The sequence below is a fragment of the Triturus cristatus genome, chromosome 1_2 (genome assembly GCF_964204655.1).
Source record: "Triturus cristatus chromosome 1_2, aTriCri1.1, whole genome shotgun sequence".
NCBI lineage: Eukaryota > Metazoa > Chordata > Amphibia > Caudata > Salamandridae > Triturus > Triturus cristatus.
Window position 1 is genome coordinate 449,805,140 of NC_140580.1, and position 21,360 is coordinate 449,826,499.

General features: G+C 50.9%; 1 protein-coding gene across 2 annotated transcripts in view; it reads right to left on the bottom strand.

Moving 5' to 3' along the window:
- BTAF1 (B-TFIID TATA-box binding protein associated factor 1) overlaps positions 1-21,360 on the bottom strand; it is an 852,875-nt gene that overhangs the window by 142,889 nt on the left and 688,626 nt on the right. For both annotated transcript variants that reach the window (XM_085606166.1, XM_085606165.1), the window contains exons 27-28: positions 15,146-15,267; positions 14,896-15,063 (exon numbers count right to left, since the gene is read on the bottom strand). In XM_085606166.1, the coding sequence (XP_085462292.1) occupies positions 14,896-15,063; positions 15,146-15,267 (290 nt within the window). The remainder of the gene's footprint in view (positions 1-14,895; positions 15,064-15,145; positions 15,268-21,360) is intronic.

Sequence of the window (21,360 nt, forward strand, 5' to 3'; positions counted from 1 at the left end):
ACAGGCCTCAAAGATCGTGCGTATAACGCACCCTTGAAACCGCCCCCTGGGAGGAGCCACCTGTCGATCCAAAAGGCCGGGTCATTTTGCGGTCTGTATATGCATTGGTTAATTGCTGCGAGACCCAATAGTACCTCTTAATATCCGGAAGCCCGATGCCCCCATCAAACCATCCTAACCAGAGTTTGTGTTTTGCGATAGGGGGTGGTTTGCCCTCCCACAGCAGGTCCCGAACAGCGCCGTCGAGTTCCTTGAAGTACGAGGCGGTGACTGGGAGTGGGGTGTTCTGCAGTGCATATAAAGGTCTAGTCTTGACTAAGGCCACGCGCCCCAAAAGAGTCAACGGGAGCGACTTTGTGTTGGACGTCCGATTTAAGATGCACTAGCGGCGGCAGGAGATTGTTGTGAAATCTAGACAGATCTTTAGAAACCCAGATCCCCAGGTATTTGAAGCCTTCAGCAGCCTCTGCTAATTGGCAACCCCAGGGGAGAGAGGGCCGTTTGCCGTAAAGGACAGAGCACTGATTTAGACCAGTTTATCGTATATCCTGCGAACCTACCAAATACTCGGAATATGTCCAGGACCACATTGAGGGATGCCGCAGAGGAGGCCAAGTAGAGCAAAATGTCGTCCGCATACAACGAGATGCGTTCCTCCCAACCTGATGTCCACCTAAGGCCCCTGATGGCGGGGTATTGTCGGACCCACGTCGCCAAAGGCTCCAGGGCCAGAACGAAGAGAAGCGGTAATAAGGGGCAGCCCGGTGTGGTGCCCCTGCCGAGAAGAAAAACGGGGCATTTCCTATTGTTGACAATTACTTGAGCAAGTGGTTGGTGGTACAGAAGTTACACCCAGTTGATAAACTCGGGCCCGAAACCCAATTTGCGGAGCACAGTGCCATTTGATGGTGTTGAACGCTGATGCAGCATCCAAGGATACCACGACAGCATCTTTTCTGATTGTATCCACCCGGCACAGCCATCCGTGGAGCCTGCGCAGGTTAAGGGAGGTGTTTCTTGCAGGCATAAACCCAGATTTGTCCGGATGGACCAAGCGGGTTAGGACCCGGAGCAAACGAGTGGCAAGGACCTTCGCCAGAATTTTCGCATCACAGTTGAGCAATGAAATGGGCCTGGCTTGCCCGCTTTATGAATGACAACAATGTTGCCCAGTCTTTGATCCTCAGGAAGGATACCCCCTCTTACTTTCTCGGTACATTTCAGTGAGGAAGGGCGCAGTCGTGCTCGGCGTGAGTTTGAACAATTCTATAGGGATCCCATTGGGGCCAGATGCCTTTCCCATGCGCAGGTCGTGTATGGCTTTTTCAACTTCCGCCACTGTAATATCGAGATCGGAGCACTCCTCCTCAGTGAGGAATGCATCGAAATATCGCGTAGGAGAGAGGAAGCCTCCTCCGCCGTGTGGTATGTGTAAAGCGACTGGTAGTACTAGCCAAATGCGTCCGCAATATCTTGTGGTGCAGTAAGGTGGGGTTGTGAGTCAGTTTCAATTGCAACCACAACGTGCTGTGCCCTGTCCCTGCGATCTAACCAGGCCAGTAACTTGCCTGCCTTATCGATCGCCTATGTTGTAGATTCTGCTGAGCTTGGCCATGTAGTGTGTCTTGGCAGCCTCTGTAGCTAGTTCGGAGAACTCCTTAATTTTAATGTGCAGCTTCTGGCACACCTTCACTGAGTCTTGTATCCGTACTGCGTTTTCTAAGTCCAGAATTTCTCCCTCCAAATGCACCATATCAGCTTCCCTCTCCCTACGCTCCCAGCAATTTGGGCCAACACAATCCCCCGTGTAACAGCCTTCTAGGCCTCCCAGAGTACAGTTGACGAGCCAACTGATCGCACGTTTTCCTGAAAGTAAAGCTCTGACTCGCTCAGGACCTTATCTTTGATAGAGGGAGTCGTAAGATACCAGGAATTGATCGGCGCCACCCGGCCAGCCGTAGGCTCGCGCACCTCTAAACGGGTGAATGGTCGGAGAATCCCCTAGCCAGGTGTTGTATGTCTTTGAGGGGGTGGAGTTGGTGCGCAAGTGTCAGCACGTAGTCTATGCGGGACATACTATGATGAGGCCCAGAAAAATAAGTGTATTGGAGCTGACTAGGATGCAAGTACCTCCAAACATCCACAAGGCCCATCGCACCCAGAAACCTATGGATCCGCTTGCAGAAGGGCGGCAGGTCCTTCTGGGGCCCTCGATCGAGCGAATCAGAGACAATGGAATTAAAATCGGCCCGAACAACAATCTTCCGTCTGGTAAGCCGAAAAGGAGATCTCCGAGATCGATGTAGGCCTGAGTGTGTAAACCTGGTGGTATATAAATCCGAGGGAGATTGAGAGAGATTGAGTGTGCGCCCCTCCCAGATCCCAGAGATGGCAACAAATCTACTCGGAGTGTCAGTGCGGACTGAATCAACAGTTAGGGGGAACGATTTCCAGACTAATATGCCCACACCCCAGGAACCAGAGCCAAAAGCCGAGTGGGCCGCTAGCTGGAAACCCCATGGCGACAAGGCCTTGTAGGAGAACAATATCAGGAGAGTGTTGCTTTAGAAATTGGAGAACCACACCTCTCTTAATCTTGTCAACCACCCGTTGAGATTCCAGGACAGTAACTTAAGCTCCTGCCTAATCATCGTGCCCATTACTCCATCTTAGAGGTATATGTAGTTCCGGAGAAGCCCACCCAGAGAGGCCCACGGGGAGAGATTTACGTACCGTATAATCTTCTCACCAATGAGTACACCAAAAATACGGAATCAGCATCCGCCTTTGCCTGAGGCCAGTCAAATATGCCATGCCTAAACAAAGAAACTACAATACAAAAAAGAACAATTCCCCCCGACAAACCCAAAAAACATTCCCCGAACCCCCCCTCCCTGCTTGGCGGTGTCAAAACCTCCAGCCCACCCAAACTAGCAGAGTGCCTATCGCCCACCCTTCAAAAACTTGTGGCAGCGTGTAGCCAAACCAGGCACCCGTCACTGGTAATCACACTTTACAAACTAAGATAGTCCGGGAGCAGCAGTCAAACCCCATGAATGCTTTGTTACCAATATAAAAGGATCAGGGAATCCTGGAAAGTCACAGGAAGTCTACTTCGACAAAGTCCCCAAAGAAAGCATATCACAGTTCAGTTGCCGGGTCTGTTACACTTAGGGGAGCTGCTGCCCTGACCCAACCCTCAGTGAATAAGCTCGCCACCTCTGAGGAAATTAAGCATACAGACCAATTATCTGGTCCCTTCCGTCGCCACCTCCTGCTCCCGAGGCGGGGTGTCTCTGCCGGAGTCTACGGTGCCCCCCTCCATTCTTGCCCTCTGGGTGTGGTTGTTTTTCCGGCCTGCCGTGCGCCATCCGTCCAGCCAGTCAGTCAGTCCCAAGCCTCCTCGGGGTTGGTGAAAAACCAGGCCCTGCCCTCCGATTCCACCATCAGCTTGGCGGGGAAGAGCATGGCATATTTCAACTCCTTCTCGCAAAGCGCCTTTTTCACTTCCAGGAAGTTGCGTCATTGTCGCTGCACCTTGAGGTTAAAGTCCAGGAAGAAGGTGATACGGCTGTTTTGGTATTCCACCGGTGGCACCGATCGGGCACTTTGCAGGATGACATCTGTCCCGGCCGCCCGACACTCGATGTGCCTGCTCAACAGAAAAAGAAGTTGGAGAGACCTTTGGGTTTGAGATGGGTGGTGATCAAATACTGCATGAACAGGTCCGCCAATGGCCCCTCTGCCCGTTCCGGCACCCCCAAAATACGGACGTTGTTGCGTCCCTCGTAGTCATCGAACTGCGCCTACAGTTTTGCGGTATGAGTCTGCATGTCATCCATTCGGCGCTGCAGTTCAGAGGTGTCATCAACCAGAGAACTCCTTTTGATCCCAACATCCTTCAAGCACGAGTTCATTGAGCGCATGTCCACCTGGATAAGGGATACCTCCGAGGACACAGTCAATGCGCGATTCCAATGACGTGTGCTCAGTCGTAATGGCTTCAAGAATGTCCTGCAGTGTCGGTTCTTCCTTCTCACCAGGCTGTGACCCATCCCACGCGAATTTGTTAAATTTCGCTTGGACTGCCGCTTTGGAACTGTGACCTCCCATGCCATGGTGTAGCCTGTTCTCTCAGCGTGAACTTCAAGGCAGGAGGGGCAAGGCCGTCGTGCACAGGTGGGGGGTTTGCTTAAATCGCCACTCGAGCCGCGTCAGCCAGGGCCCGGCATGGCACCGCAGTCCAGGGAATGCAATTGCATGGGCTCCAGTAGCAGATCAGGCAGCGTCTCTCTGGGGGCCGGGTGCCATTCACTTTGCTAGTCCACAGATCAATCCGGGTGTTATTCCTAATTAGCCGGGTGCCCACTGGTCCACAAAGTCAACAGGGCCCAGCACCCCCCTGCAGTATCCCACCAGTCCTTACTGAGCCCATGATGGCTGCCACCTTCTCCGCATCTCACCTTAATGCCTCGAGGAGAGTCTAAACCACCGCTCCCTACGTATGGCCGCGACTTCCTCTAAGTATTCCAACAGTCACTGAGCAGGGCTGAGGCCTGCGGGGGGAGCGTTGTGCGAAGCCCAGGGATCAGGGAGCCCAGAGGAGGGAGGCGCGTCAGACAAGACATATCTTCCCACTGAAGACAGGCGATGCCGAGATCGGGTCTGTACACAGTGGGCCAACCGAAACTGCCGCCCCGCCTCAGGCCACAGCCGGCAGCATCCTGACTCAGTCACCAATAGCGCGGGGTAGTGTGCGGCCCTCTCCTGCCAGCACCGATGTTCAACGCCATTGTGCCCCAGTGTCTGGAAAAAGGCAAGCGGCTCGAGGTGTCTCCAGGCTCTCGCCGCCACAGAGCCATGTCACTTTCAGCCCTCGTCAGCGATCGCCAAGTCTAGAGCAGTCCTTCAGGGTCCCTGGTGAGTTAACTGCCCAATATCGCACCTCGGGAAGGCAAAGTATTCGCTGGTCCGCCATGTCGGAATTGCGAGCAGCGAGCGGCTCAGTGTAGTCGAACTCCGAGGCAAGCGGCCTCTCCCCTAGCGAAGTGTGTCAGCCGTACGATCACCGGAGCCACTGGTCGGATTCAGCTGGGACCCGGCTCCATCAATCCCCAGTGTGCTCCGGTATATAATTATACCAGCTGCCGGATCATGTAACAAGGGATATTTGGTTAGACGGGCGCGCTATGACTGTGCCGCCTCCAGAAGCAGCCATTCCTCTCGGCCTGTAGGAAGATTTAATATACTTTGCTTCCAAGAAACCTGGGTGGTGGATACTATTCACATTAATGGCTACAAAACATTCCATACTGCTGCAGTGCCATCTGTACATGGGAGACGGAAGGGGGGCCTATGTACATGCATATCAAATCATGTGAAAGCTACCAAGATAACACTGGCAATCTTCGAGACAGTATCAATTGATTAACATCACATTGACAAATATCATTGTATTATATTGATGAACAAGTTACTTACCTTCAGTAACGATATATCTGTAAGAAACATTAGTTAGTTAGATTCCTTACCTTAGAAAATCCCCAGGCGTCAGGCTGGATCCGGAAAGATGTGTCAGCAATACCCTTGCGCGTCGCTAGGAGTCGTCTGCGTCTCCGCGTCCGGCGTCGTGGTCGCCGGGATGACGGAGTACTTAGACGCCGCCCTCACGCGCGGACGTCGGTTCTTGTACATAGCTTTCCGCGCCAGGCATGCAGAGCCATACAAGAGACCGACACTGGTGCCCTGAATCTAGGGCCCTGAAAGGGATGACCCTAAACCTAGATATCAGTTCGCAGAACGGGGAGGATGGGTGGGGCGGTAAGGAATCTAACTAACGTTTCTTACAGATATATCATTACCGAAGGTAAGTAACTTGTTCATCTGAAAGAAACACGTTAGTTAGATTTCTTACCTTAGAATAGATACCCCAGTAATACCAATCCCGGTGGTGGGTCTGCGTACTAAGATCACATCAGGAAGTCCTGGAGAGCGGAACTGCCAAAGAAGCAGTATCTCTGGACTTGGCTGTCCAGGCAGTAATGCTTCGCAAACGTGTGCAGCGAGGCCCACGTAGCTGCCTGACAAATGTCCTGCAGAGGGACTCCCCGACCCAGGGCAGTAATAGCCGCTGTGGCCCGAGTGGAATGGGCCCTCAGCCCCACAGGAGGCTCCTTCTTAGCCAAGGAATAACAGGTCTTAATGCACAGAACGACCCACCGAGAGATGGTTCGCTTGTGCACTGCCCGCCCCTTCTTAGCGCCCACGTAGCCAACAAAGAGTTGGTCGTCCACCCGGAACAGTTTCGTACGGTCCAGATAGAAGAACAGTGCTCGTTTTGGGTCCAGACGGTGGAGCCTCTCTTCCTCTTTCGAGGGATGCGGAGGCGAAAAGAAGGTGGGCAATGTAACAGACTGGCCAACGTGAAAGGCAGTTACCACCTTAGGGAGAAAGGAAGGACGAGTCATGAGGACAACCTTGTCCGGATGGACAGAGAGGAAAGGATGCTTAGAAGATAAAGCCTGGAGCTCACTCACCCGCCTAGCAGAGGTGATGGCAACCAGGAAAGCAGTCTTAAGAGTTAGAAGACGAAGAGGACAATTATGAAGTGGCTCAAAAGGAGCGCACATCAGATAGGTTAACACCAGGTTCAAATCCCACTGTGGCATTACGAAAGGGACAGGAGGAAACATACGAGTAATGCCTTTAAAGAATCGAGCAACAGGGGACTTGAAAAGAGAAGGCTGATCAGGAAGCCGTAAGAAAGCAGAAACAGCTGAAAGGTATCCCTTGAGGGCGCCCAGAGCAGAGCCCTGCTGGGCCAAGGAAAGAAGAAAGAGGAGAACCTCAGAAAGGGGATCCAGAGCCTTTGCTGTGCACCATGCCACAAATATGTTCCACCTGCAGGCGTATACAGTTTTAGTGGAGGGACGCCTGGCTGCCAGAATCACATCACAGACTTCAGGAGGCAAGTCAAATGGCATCAACTGCCACTGCTCAATCTCCACACATGGAGGTGGAGGCTGGACAGGATCGGGTGGAGGATCGTCCCCTGCTGCTGCGACAGAAGATCCTCCTAAAGAGGCAGTCGAATCGGGGGATCGATTGACAGACTGAGTAGCTCGGGATACCAGTATCTTCGTGCCAAATCCGGCTCCACAAGGAATGACTTAGGCCTGGTCGCGCCTGATCTTCAGCACTCTGGGCAGAAGTGGTATAGGCAGAAAGGCGTACAACAGACCGCAACTCCACTCGCGACGAAAAGCGTCGCTGAGCGGGTGCCGCCTTGGAAATTCCAACACGCAGAACTGATGACATTGCGTGTTCTCTTCGGTGGCGAATAGATCTAACCAAGGCTCTCCCACGGCCGTAAGAGTCCTTGCGCCACGTCCGAGTTCAGACGCCATTCGTGATCCATCATGCACTGGCGGCTGAGTTCGTCCGCCCTAGCGTTCAGAGAACCTGCCAGGTGTTGAACCACCAGGGTGATGCCCTGATGTTCCAGCCATGTCCAGAGACGCAGAGCCTCCTGGTCCACGACCCCACCCCGCCCCGTTTGTTGCAATGGTGGTGGTGGTGTTGCCCGTGAACACCTGCACTACACTTCCCCGGACAGAGGGAAGGAAAGCCTTCAGTGCAAGCCGGATCGCCCGCAGCTCCAATAGGTTGATATGGAGCTGGGACTCAGCTGGAGACCAGAGGCCTCTGATCTCCGCCTCTCCCATGTGGCCCTCCCATCCAAGGAGGGACGCATCCGTCACCACTACGTGCTCCGGTTGGGGGTAGGGAGAAGGATCTGCCACTGACCCAATCGCAGTCCGTGAGCCACCACTGCAACTGTCTTGCAGTGCCCTCTGAGATCAGGACATGGTCGGACAGGTTGCCCCGATGCTGGGCCCACTGGAACTTCAGGTCCCACTGCAGAGCCTGCATCCGCCATCTGGCGTGATGTACCAGCAGGATGCAGGAGGCCATCAGACCCAGCAGCCGCAGCACCAACCTGACCGAAATCCTGGATAAAGGCTGAAAGATCGGAATCGGAGCCCGAATATACCGAACCCGCTGTTCCGGAGGATAGACCCGGAACTGCGCAGAGTCCAGAACCGCTCCGATGAAAAGGAGCTTCTGGGAGGGACTCAGATGCGACTTCGGCACATTGATGGAGAACCCCAGCAAATGCAGGAGGTCGGCCGTAGTCTGGAGGTGGGAAACGACTGTCTGGGGCGAGCCTGCCTTCAACAGCCAGTCGAGATAGGGAAAGACTGAAACCCCTAATCTGCGCAGATGAGCTGCGACCACCGCCATCACTTTCGTGAACACCAGAGGGGCACTGGTGAGGCTAAAGGGGAGCACAGTAAACTGAAAGTGCTCGTGGCCTACCGTGAACCGCAGGTAACGCCGGTGGGCCGGCAGGACGGGGATGTGGAAATATGCGTCCTGCAAGTCCAATGCTACCATCCAGTCTCCAGGGTCTAGGGCAGCCAGAACCTGAGCTAAGGTGAGCATCTTGAACTTCTCCTTCTGGAAGGCGTCGACGCGCCTGAGGTCCAAGATAGGGCGTAGGCCCCCTTTGCCCTTCTTGGGAACCAGAAAGTAGTGGGAATAACAACCCGACCTACTTCTGGGCCAGGAACGCGCTCGATGGCCCCCTTGGCCAAGAGGGCCGTAACTTCCTCCTGCAGAAGTTGCAAGTGATCCCCCGACATGCGGTGGTACTGCGGTGGCATGGCTGGAGGGGTCGCCTCGAAGGGGAGGGAGTAGCCCCTTCGGACGATTTGCAGCACCCACCTGTCCGATGTGATGGTACGCCAGTGGAGCAGGTGATGGCGAACTCTGCCTCCCACTGACGTTGAATGGGCCTGAAAGCTCGGACTAGGAAGGCTTTGAGGCAGATGCTGCTCGGGCAGATGTGGGCTGACCGGCTCTGTCCCCCTGCTCTGCCTCGGCGGAATCCGCGACCGCGTTGAGGCTGGTTCTGCGGCTTGTGGCTAGACGGACGTGTGGCGGTGCCCCTTCCTTGGCCACGAAAGGGGCGAAAAATTGAAGTTTGCGGACGCGGGCCGAGAGGCCCTGGAGTCCTTAAAGCGCTCCAGCGCACTATGCACTTTGTCGCTGAAAAGGCGACGGCCATCGAAGGGCATGTCCATGAGGGTGCTATGGACATCCACGGAGAAATTCGTGGACCTCAGCCAGGCGTGGCGACGAATCGCCACCGTGGTCGCAATTGCCCTATCTAGCGAGTCCGTTGTGTCAAGCCCACATCGTATCGAGAACAGTGCTGCATCCTGCCCCTCGGCAAGGGCCTAGGCGAGCCGTGTCTGGTCCTCTTCCGGACACTGGGGCAGCACGTCCGCCACCGTATCCCACAAGGAGTGGGTGTAACGGTCCAAAAGGCATGCGGTGTTGATAGACCGCAACCCTAAACTAAGAGAGGAAAACAGCTTCTTCCCAAACTGTTCCAACCTTTTGGATTCCCGATCCGGAGGAGCGGACGGGAAGGCGGTCTGGGAGGTAGAGGCCTGGATAACCAGGCTCTCAGGGGTGGGGTGCACCGACAGAAAGCTGGGGTCACCCGGTGCGGGCGGTGGTGCCGGGCTACGTTCCGGTCCACAGGAGGGACTGTGGAGGGCTTGGACCAGGTGCCCATCAGAAAGTCCGTCAGTGCCTCATTGAACTGCAGTAGAGGTTCCGAGGAGCTTACTGGCGGTTGAAGCACTTCAGTGAGCTTAGTCCTCACGGCCACCGCAGGGAGCTCCAGATGAAGGGCTTCGGCAGCCCTGCGCAGCACCACAGAATAGGTAGCACCCTCCTCCGTAGCCACGGAGGGAGGAGAGATGAAGCCAGTGTCAGGGGAAGTGTCAAGACCACAGGCATCCCCCAGCGCTACTGCCGAGTCCTGGCTTAACTGGCACTGCTGTGCCAGAGGGTCCTCGGACCCCTCCCAGTCGTGCCAGTCATCCGACTCCTGGTAGACAGGCAGAAAGGTCGGAGCTGGGCGGTAGAGGAATCGGTCATCCATCAGCCCCGTGGACGGCGCCAGGCGGCGCCACTCCGACGCCAGGCCCGGGCTAAACCTGGGGACGACGTCTCCCGAAGGCGGCGCCGGGGGCGGCACCGAAGTGGTCGTAAGGTCGATTGGCGTGCGGCGTCGGGACCGAAGTCGACGACGGCGCCGGGGCCGCCTGCTTGCTAGGCCTCCCAGTCGGGCCTGCGGTGCCCGAAGGCGCGCAGGCAGGCCTCGACGGAGCGAGACTCCTCATGGCCACAAGGAAGTCTTGAATCTCAGTCAGAGTCGCATCAGGCCCAGGGACCGAAGGGTATCGGTCCGGATGAGACCCCTGCGGCTCCGACTGAGGTGCGCGGGTGGTGCCACCCGAACCCTCGGCCGAGTCACGCGACCGGCAAGGGGAGTCACTAGAGCGATGTCGCCTCTTCGACTTCTTACTGCGCTTCGACTTACCGGAATGCGAGGACTTCGACCCAGACGAGCGGTGGTGGTTGCGGCTCCGTGACTGGTCCCTCAACCTCCTCCTCGACCGGGACCTGGAGCGGCGGAGCCAACTGCCGGATCTCGAGCAGCTTGCGAGACCGCTCCCGCCTAGCCTTCGAGGTCAAGGCCCAGCAGTCGAGGCACGACTCGGCATCATGGTCGTCACCAAGGCAGTAGAGACACCGGCGGTGGTGATCCGTGACCGACATCAAGCGGTGACGGGCGTCGCACGGCTTGAACCCAGGCATCCCTATCAGCACCAGGAGTCTAGGTCGACTCGAAAGAGGAACCAAAAAAGTTCAAAAAGTTTAGTCAAAAGTGAGTAAAAAGGTATGCTCTTCCGGGATCTGCGCTTACTGACGTCAGCGCGCGAGGGCGGCGTCTAAGTACTCCGACGAAGTCATCCCGGCGACCACGACGTTAGACGCGGAGCCGCAGACTACACCTAGCGACGCGCAAGGGTATTGCTGACTAAAATCTTTCCGGATCCAGCCTGACGCCTGGAGATATTCTAAGGTAAGGAATCTAACTAACGTGTTTCTTTCAGATAAACTTTTATAATAATGCTTCTCCAGATCAAATTGTGGGTGTATTGAAAAAACAAAACCATGATCTCAACAAGCTGCAAAATGAAAATGTAAAAAATGTGTGTTGTATCTGGGGTGGGGATTTTAATACTGCTCTGTGTCTGCTCATTGGTGGGGTCAATTGTAGACTACTATCTGCTGATAATATATATCCACATTTCCGGCATTCAATCTATGAGGATTGTTTAAATGTTTTCGTTTGACTTGGGAATTGCAAATGATCTATGTATTCCACCAGTAGCTCTTAGTCAGACATTCAATGGGAGAGATATGAAATCGACTGATTTTATAATTTTATCCAGTAGACGTTCAAGTAGACTCAAAGGCTTTAGAAAACACAAGAACGCCCTGAGTGAACACTTTTCTTTGAGCGCAACTTTCTCTCTCCCTAGCAATGTGCTAAATGCCCATGACAATTCAGAATATCTGATTCAGGATATAGCCTTGAATAAAATAAATGGCTACTCCCTACGGTGGTCTAAGGTAGAACCCACTGAATTTACAAAGATAATTCTGGCGATCGTCGATTTAACAACAGCCTTTGACTTTGTGCAGTGCATGTCAAACTGTGGAAGATATTGGTAGACATAGGGGTGGAAGCTCCATTAATACAGTTTGAGGCAGCTCTACAACAATGTGAAAGCAAGGGTTCGATATGGAGCTAAGGGCAAATGCACTGTACATCAAAGCGGAGAAAGGGGTTAGACAGGGATGTGTTCTTGCACAGTTTTTATTTACACTTTACACCAATGGGTTGGGCAAAGCCTTGGTGGATCAGTGCCAGGACCTGCCCAAGATAAATAATCATTCTATACCTGCCCTTCTGTACGCGGACGATGTAGTGCTGATGGCCAGAACATAATTAGGGCTCTAACGGGCAATGACAAACTAGACGTGGAACTTGGGTCTTAGAGTGAATTTTTCAAAAACCTTTATTATGAAGTGTGGGAGATGCAGTACAAAATGCAGGGACTTATTTATTGATAATGATAAGGTGAATTTACCAAGACATTTTCCTACTTTGGTATCCTTGTATATCAGGCAAAGTATGTCACAATAGCCATATATGGAGCGGGCCTGTGGGGTTACTGTGATCCGAAATTGATACAGCTGGTCGAGAATGCCTTTTTAAAATTTGTATTGGCCATCCCAGGCAGTACATCGAATTAGGTTTGTCACTCAGAACTAGGGTTACCGTTCAGTTCGGACCTAATGAAAGTCCAACCTGTCCTTTTGTGGCACAGGATCTGGACTTCCACAAAAACACTTTATTGTGGGAACATAAAAGATAGCCTTAAGCTACGGCGGGCACTCGACATCCCCTGGTTAAAATACATAAGATACTTTACGAATGATCTTGGACACCCGGAATATGATGATGACCCGGGGTCCATAATCTCTGTCTCCAGAAGGGATTTTAAAAGAACCTCCATGACATTTCAGGAAACAAATAGATTTTCAGCAGAGGCCTCAAGACATACGGTACAGTCCAACCAAATGATATTGACCACTTATGGTATTCAGCCATACTTAAAAATTATATTAAGTGGTTATGACAGATTTGTACTGCCCCGTTTTAGACTTGGGATTTTACATCGTTTCATAAGTTTCCCTATAACAAACGATTGATCCAAAATGTTGAATTACTGCCCATGCGACATGCCCCAGCAATCGACAATACATGCATTTTTATTCTGTAGATTTTACGAAACACAAAGAAGGAGATGGATATAACCTATCTTAAGGTTGCTGGGTCTCAGACAATGTCATCTCGCTTTATTACTGCAATTTTTAGATAATTTATATTTTACAAGCTTAATCGTATCTTTTTTAAAAAGTGTAATTAAATGTAGAAAAACCATTGCAATATGAATTTTTTGAAGCAACCTTAATGGAAACTTAGGACAGTCCGCTTTTTTACTTTGTATTGGTAAAGTTTCAGATCATGTAATTAATGTCTGTTTTTTACTATGTATGCTTTTATGATTTTGTTGCAAAAAGTGAATAAAGCTTTTATTTAATTAAATTGAACTTACTAGGCAAAGGTTCGACTGCATAATAGGTTTAATTTGCCCTCCCTTTCATAAATATATGCAAGCCACAAAACACCCATTCTAAAAAGTGTCTTGCTTAAGGATCGCCCAGCAAAACCTCAGTTCTTCAAAGGAGCATGTGCCACTGCCTGGTTTAGTATCAGCAGGTACCAACACCCGCCAGGGAATAAAAAAGGAAAATCAGGACAAAGTTCTGAAGGATCGGAAACAAGGTTTCTGTCTGCTCTATTGCTAAAAGAAGAATTATTGTTGCCTTTCAATTCTAACGCTGCTACATTATCCTGATTAGCACGAAAACAGGAAATAAGAATTTAAAGTCTGACTTCAATTCAGAGAGAATGCAATGGCAGCCAAAGCATACCAGAATAGTCTTCTCTCTTCCTACTTTTATGGTTTCCCTTCTACTTTTCCCAAACCCAGGCTTTTCAAAAACTCCTCAGGCTGGGCATTAAAAGGTTTTGCACAGATTCTTGGAGAAACACTGCATGGAGTATACCTTTCTGTTTAAACAATAAATAAGTAAAATAATAATAAAAGTTCATAACTAACTGCATTACATGAGATCTAACATTGAAGAACGGAGCCACAGATTGAATACAATGCACAAACTCAGTCGCTGACAACTCAGCCAAGAACATATGGAGTGTCTGGAAACAAAGGAGACCTGAGGATCACAGCATCTATTGACATTCTCTTTTGGTTCTTCCCTAGATAACCACACTGCCTTTCAATCATGTACAGCCAGATAACACCAGCTTAACACCTGAACCATCCCAGGACCTCCGTCTTGGAAGACATGATGGTCATAACTATATTTGCCACTACACATCAGCATAATCCCCAGCCAAGCTTCCATGCTCTGTTGGCACAGACAGAAAACAGAAGCTGCTTCAAGGGGCCGACCAAGCCAATTTTGCTCTAGTGTCCATCTCTGCAACAGCCTACTTCATTGCTTTAGGTATATTTCTAAGCTGGTAGGTCTTGTGCAGCATACTTTGTGTTCTTTTAGAGGGCATCATTCACACAAAATATACACTACCAACATGCAGATACAAACACAACCCTGCCACACACTCAAAGGACTATCCAAGCCCAGTTAGAGGGGAACTTAATGCATTCAGTGAGGAAAAGATCAATGGACCCTGTCCAACTGGTACAGGTTTTTTTTACCTGTACCCATGCAAAATAAGGGTTCCCAGTGCCCCAAAAGTGCATGAAGGAAAACCAATCTGTTAGCAAATGGTTCACAAAACAACATGTAGAGCACTATGGGAGGAGAAACAATACTCCAAAAGTGGCAGTGCATTATCAGAGTGCAAGCACAAGCTCTCAGTAAATGACACTGTGCAGATAGGTAGAAACTCAAAGCTTCAGACCGGTGCAGGGGCATGGCCAAAAATTAACTGGAGTTTATTTTCTTATCCTATTTAATGAACAGCAAAAATTCCACACCCCCTCTGGTCACTGTCTTGAAATGCTACAAGTCTAAAAGAACAAGCAATAGTGCATAAGAGTTAAGGAAAAGCACTTGCTTAAATACAAATTGCTACTCAATACTGTATGCTATCCTTTGACGTTTCAACAGATAAGTTAAAGGTTTAAGGAATGACTGTACTCAGGGCAAAATCAACACGCTTTAGCTAAATCAATAGTCATTGATCCATGTTATTCTATAGAAGCATACATGTTTTTTGCTGGAACAAAATTTAAAATGTCAACATCTCAATCTTACATTCCAAAACGAGCTTCTCTAACCAGGTCTCACCTTGCTCTTTCAATGGGTGGCCCAGTGTAATGCAAAGGGTTGAGATATTCCTTGGAACAAAATTTGCCCACTTCGTCCACCCAGTGACCCGTGAGTGTTGGAGGACACACCACAAGAGACGGAAGGGGCACGTTATCAACTGATTTGTTTCTTACATAAACCTGGGACCTGAAAAAATAAATATAGTATTGTTGACATAACCCCAAACAAAACGTTACAAATCTACTTTGGTTCTCGAGGGAATGGTTACCTGTTGAAGTGATCTCCAGCTAGAATGCAGATGGATTGCAAAGTCTTCCCCAATCCCATATCATCACAGAGAATGCCATGAAGTTTGTATTTATTGAGAAATGCCAACCAGTTCACTCCATCCTAAAAAGAATGTGAAACAAGTTAATGTACATCATGACAACAAAGGAAGAAGTACATTTAGAGGTTACAAACATTTTTCACAGAGGGACAAACGAACACCAAAAAAAAGTCAGTCAGCCTGGTGAATTTATTCTTAAGGGTGGCGTGGCAGGAGACAACTAAAATTAATCTCGGTACCAGTAACATTTATTGTTCAGGTTTTTGATCCCATTCTCCCCTCTTGCACACAGGAAGAGACATTTTTGCATCCACTGATTTTGTGGAAAACTTACAAGTATGTGGTGTGGCAGTTAATAAATGTATAGTGTAAGAAAGTGGCTCTGTATTGAATATGCTACTTACCAGTATGCATCTGTTCTTGGCATGTAGGGCTGCTGACATTCATATCTGTGCATAGATCGCAGCCTAGTGTTGGGTCCGGATGATTGCACATTGTTGTCCTGGAAGAGTCTTCGAAGTATCACGAGATAGGTGGCTCCTCCCCTGGACTACAGTGCGCATGGGCATCCTCTCCATCCTTAGATTGTTTTTCGCCATTGTGGCAGTGATGGAGTAGATACAGTAAGTGATGACCATGCTATACAGTAATTCTGAGTGCTGCAGCCGCAACAGGCGCTGGGGAGGAGGGTGGGCGATATGAACGTCAGCAGCCCTACATGCCAAGAACAGATGCATACTGGTAAGTAGCATATTCAGTTCGAGGCATGTGGGCTGCTGAATTCATATCTGTGCATAGATTATATAGTAGTCCCTCCATTAGCGGTGGCTGCCCGTGCCAGCTGCAGCAGTCTGAAAAAGAGTTTTGAGAACAGCCTGTCCTACAGCTGCCTGCTGTTTTGAGTGTACATCTACGCAGTAGTGTTTGGTAAATGTATGTATGGTGGACCATGTGGCTGCTCTACAGATTTCCTGTAAAGGAATGTTTCCTAGGAAAGCCATGGACGCCCCTAACTTTCGTGTTGAGTGGGCTCGTGGGGGAATCGTTAATGTGCGTTTAGCTTTTTGATAGCAAATTTGAATACATTTAATGATCCATCTGGCTATCCCTGCTTTGGAAATGGCGTTGCCCTTGTGTTGTGGGAAAAAGGCAACAAAAAGTTGTTCTGTTTTCCTGAAGTCCCTAGTTCTGTGTATATAGTACATGAGGGCCCTCTTTACATCTAGTGTATGGAGCATTCTCTCTGCGACATTTTGTGGACTCGGAAAGAAAACAGGCAGGTCAATAGTTTGGTTCATGTGAAACTGCGATATTACTTTGGGCATGAATTTGGGGTTGGTACGTAGTACAACTCTGTTTGCGTGAACTTGTGTGAATGGCTCTTGAATGGTTAGTGCCTGGAGTTCACTAACTCTTCTTAACGAAGTGATTGCCACTAAGAAAGCTACTTTCCAGGTGAGGAATTGAATCTCACATGAATGGAGAGATTCAAAAGGTGGACCCATTAATCTGGTGAGGACCACATTGAGGTTGCACACTGGTGCCGGTGGGTGTCTTGGGGGAATTACTCGTTTGAGTCCCTCCAAGAAGGCTTTGATGGCAGGCACTCTGAATAAAGAGAGGTGCTGCCTGTTTTGAAGATAGGCTGCTATCGCGGTTAAATGGATACGGATGGAGTTGTATGCCAGATTGCATCGGTATAAGTGTAAGAGGTAACAGGTGATGTTTTGAATGGATGCGTCCAGCGGGTTAATGTCATTGTTATTGCAGTAAATGACAAACCTTTTCCATTTAGCCGCGTAGCAAGCTCTGGTAGTGGGTCTTCTGGCCTCCTTGATGATGTCCATACATTCAGGTGGCAGGTTTAGGTAGCCAAACTCTAGGACTTCAGGAGCCAGATTGCCAGGTTCAGCTGTTGCGGATCTGGGTGCAGAATTTCGCCATGGATCTGCGTTAAAAGTGCGGGTTTGATCCGCAGCCTTTGATGCGGCACCACGGAAAGTTCTAGAAAGGTTGTGTACCATGGTTGGCGTGCCCATGTGGGAGCAACTAGGATGAGTGTTAGTGAGTGTTGTCGCAGTTTGCGTGCCACTAGCGGTATCAATGGCGCTGGGGGAAAAGTGTACGCAAATCTGCCGGACTAGTTCATCCATATTGCATTGCCCTGTGACTGCGGATGTGGGAACCTGGCGGCAAAGCTTTGGCATGTTGCGTTTTCGTTTGTGGCGAATAGGTCTATCTCTGGATGACCCCACTGTTGGAAGTACGGTTGGAGTACTGACGGATGTAGCTCCCACTCGTGCATCTGGTGGCTGTGTCTGCTGAGCAGATCCGCCATCTGGTTGTCCTTGCCGGGGAGGTGTTCCGCCATGAGAAACATGTTCCTCTGAATGGCCCACTTCCACATGCTCTGAGCCAGATGAGACAACTGTGGAGAGTGCGTTCCTCCCTGCTTCTGTATGTAGTACATGGCAGTCATGTTGTCCGTCCGGATCAACACGACTTTGTTGCACTAGTGTACTTTGAATGCCTTCATGGCCAGGAAGATTGCCATCAGTTCCAGAACGTTGATGTGCATCTTCTTTTGCTGAGTCGTCCATAGTCCCTGCACTGTGTAACGGAGTACATGAGCTCCCCAACCCTGGAGAGAGGCGTCCGCTGTCAGTATTATTTGTGGAACGGGCTCTTGGAACGGTCGGCCCTTGCAAAGGTTTTGTGGATTCCACCAATGCAGAGAGTTGTATGCCCGACCGCTCACCAATACTAGGTCTTTTAATTGTCCGTGAGCCTGATTCCATTGACGTGCCAAGCACTCCTGAAGCGGGCGCATATGTAGTCTCGTGTGCGGGACTATGAAAATGCAGGAGGCCATCATGCCTATCAACTGCATGAACACTCGCGCAGGAAGGGAGTGTTGAGGTTTGAACTTTGAGATCAGCAATTGCATGCTGTTGATCCTCACTTAATTTGGCTGAGCTGTGGCTGCCAGAGTGTTTATGGTCGCGCCCAGGTACTGTCGTATGTGTGCGGGTTGGAGATTTGATTTTGGGTAATTTAGTGAGAATCCCAGACTGTGAAGAAGGTGAATGGTGAGGGACATGTGGCTGGCACATTGCTGGGCTGACTTTGCCTGAACAAGCCAGTCATCCAGGTAAGGGAAGACGTGAATGTGTTGTCTCCGTAGATGTGCAGCCACTGTTGCTAGGCACTTGGTAAAGACCCTGGGTGCTGTTACTCCGAAGGGGAGAACTTTGAACTGATAGTGATGCCCCTGAATAGTGAACCTGAGATATTTCCTGTGTGATGGGTGTATGGGTATGTGGAAATACGCATCTTTCAAGTCCAGTGTGGCTAGGAAGTCTCCCTGACTGAGTAGCGGTAGAACCTGCTGTAGGGTGAGCATATGGAAATGCTCTGAGAGAATGTAGTGGTTGAGGGGTCTCAGGTCTAGTATAGGTCTGAGCGAACCGTCCTTTTTTGGGATTAAGAAGTACAGAGAGTACACCCCTGTCGGTTGACGGGCACGACCTCTATTGCACCTTTTTGCAGCATACTTAGCACTTCCTGCTGCAATAATGCCAAGTGCTCTACGGACATAGGGCTGTGCTTTGGCGGTATGTTGGGTGGAGTGGACGTTAATTCGAGACAGTAACCGTGCTGGATAATGTCCCTGACCCACCTGTCTGTGGTGATGGTTTTCCACGCTGACAGGAACCGTTGGAGTCTCCCCCCCCGACAGGTGTGATGTGGTCGGGGGGCAGGGAGAGGGCGTCACTGTTTGTTTTTGGGGGAGGACCTGGTGTTGCCATACCCACGTCCTCTGCCTTTGGTGCTGGATTTACGATATCCACCTCTGGTGGTTTTATCATAGTTACTTTGTGTGCCCCCTTTAGTGTACTGCTGCTGTGACCCCTGACCTCTAGCTGCTCCTCTATTCCCGGGGCGACGAAAGGAGCCACTACGAAACTGCTGCGTCTGCAGAGCCCCCATTGATTTCGCAGTGTCAGTGTCTTTCTTAATTTTTTCGAGGGTAGTGTCGACGTCAGGGCCAAATAAATAGTCTGGGTTGACTGGTTGATTTAAGATATTGTTCTGAATCTCAGGCTTGAAGCCTGAGATTCTCAACCATGCGTGCCTTCTCAACAGGACGCTTGTGTTGATTGCCCTCGCCGCAGTGTCGGCTGCATCCAGTGCGCATTTGATGGATGCATTGGTAAGGAGTTGTCCCTCTCCGATAAGGAGCTCCGCTGCCTCTTTATGTTCATCTGGCAAATGTTATAGTAGTGATTCTAGTGTGTCGTAGTGGGACCTATCATAACGGGCCAGGAGTGCCTGTGTGTTGGCAATACGCCAGATGTTTGCCGCTTGCGCTGCAATCCGTTGGCCTGATGTCTCCAGCACTTTGGACTCCTTGTCTGGGGGAGGAGCATCACCCGTTGTTTGTGAGTGGGCTCTTTTGCGAGCATTAGCAACAACCATGGAGTCTAAAGGTAACTGACCCCTAATGTACATAGGGTCTCCGGGTGCAGGCTTGGACTTCTTTTCGATTCTGGGGTTCAGCACCCGTGCCCTGGTTGATTCTTTAAAAATGTCTCTTGCAGGTTTTAGAACTCCTTTTAACATTGGCAGAGTTTTGACAGTTTTTTCAGAGGAGGCGAAAGTGTCCACTAAGAAGTCTTCTTCTACAGTGTCAGAATGGAGTTCCACTCCATGATTGGCAGCAGCCCGTTCTATGAGGGCATTAAAGGCAGCAGTGTCCTCTGTGGGAGATGTCTTTATATTATAAAGCTGTGTGTCAGGAGTATCTGGTGTGGTACCCTGGTCGGTGGGGTCATCCCATGCCTGATCTGGGTCTTGCAAGTGATCATCAGGATCGATATCCCCAGGGTAGGTGGTATCATCCCCTACATAGTCCTCTCCTGCGTCTGCCTCTGAATGCGTAGGAGAAAAGGACGGTGGATCCTGATGGAAGGGTTGAAAGTGTTCATGAAGCACTGGTTCTGATCCTGCCGGCAATTTGTGTTTGAGAGGAATTTTGTAGGAGTCCAATCCCCTTTCTTGCGTGAGTTTCCGCTTGCGGAGCATCAACCTACCAGTGTCGGCGTCGATAAATTGTGCCTGTGAAGGCTCGACAGCCGTTTGTCCAGTGGATGGGGACTGTGTTTGGCGGACACGTGTCCGAATCTCGAACAGTTTCGGCGCCGTGGGTGGCGGCAACCCAAACGTAATGTTCGCCGGCACCGAGTGTGACTTTGCGGCCTTGTGCGTGTCGGGACCCGACAGAGTGGAGGGTTGCCCGGTCTCTGATGCGTTGCAAGGATGCTGAGACCTGTTGTACGTTGAATGCAGATGGCGCCTTGGAACCGATCGGTACCTTGGAAGTAGGCGTCGAAGCGGCATCCGACTTCTTTGCAGTCTTTGGGTCGATCCGAAGGGAGGTATCGACGCTCGTCGGAGTCGATGACTTGGCAGGCGCCGCCGTCTTCGACGTCGACGCAGACTGGTTGGCCACTTTTACTTTGGTGGTTTGGGCCGTAATCTTCGGTGCCAGAGGCCGAGGTGCCGTGTGTGGACCGAGGGCTTTCTTCTTCGGCTCGGCGCCCGGATTCGCTGCGGTGAGCTCGGCACCGAAATCTCTTTTGGCGCGGTCGGAGCCGATGACCTTTGCCGGCGTCGAAGGAGTGGAGGGCTTCGAGCCGATCGCAACCATTTTCACTTTCGGTTTCGATGGAACCGGTGCGATGGAAGGTTTCGGTTTCGCTGAAGGGAATCCAGTCATCTGCGATAATAATGGCTCCTGTGAAATGTTCGAGGCCGGGCCTGGAGGCGGGGCCGAAGAACCGTTAGATCGATCTTGGGTAAGGCCCGTAGGCGATCCCTCGACCTGAGCCTCATGACGACTTATTTTTTCGGCCTCCGTATCGACGGGTTGGCCTAGCTCTTCGCTGGAGCTATCTTCCTCGGCCCCAAGGGACTCATTGTAGTCTCCTCCCTCTTCGACGACTTCCTCTCCCTGAAAGATCACCTCATTGTCGTCTTCCGATCTTGAGTCGTGTTCGGAAGCGGGGCTAGAGTCTACGTCTTCTACGCTCTCGGCGTCTTCGTCCTCGGTGCTAAAGATGTTGGCTGTGGTAGGCGCCGATTGCTGCACCTCC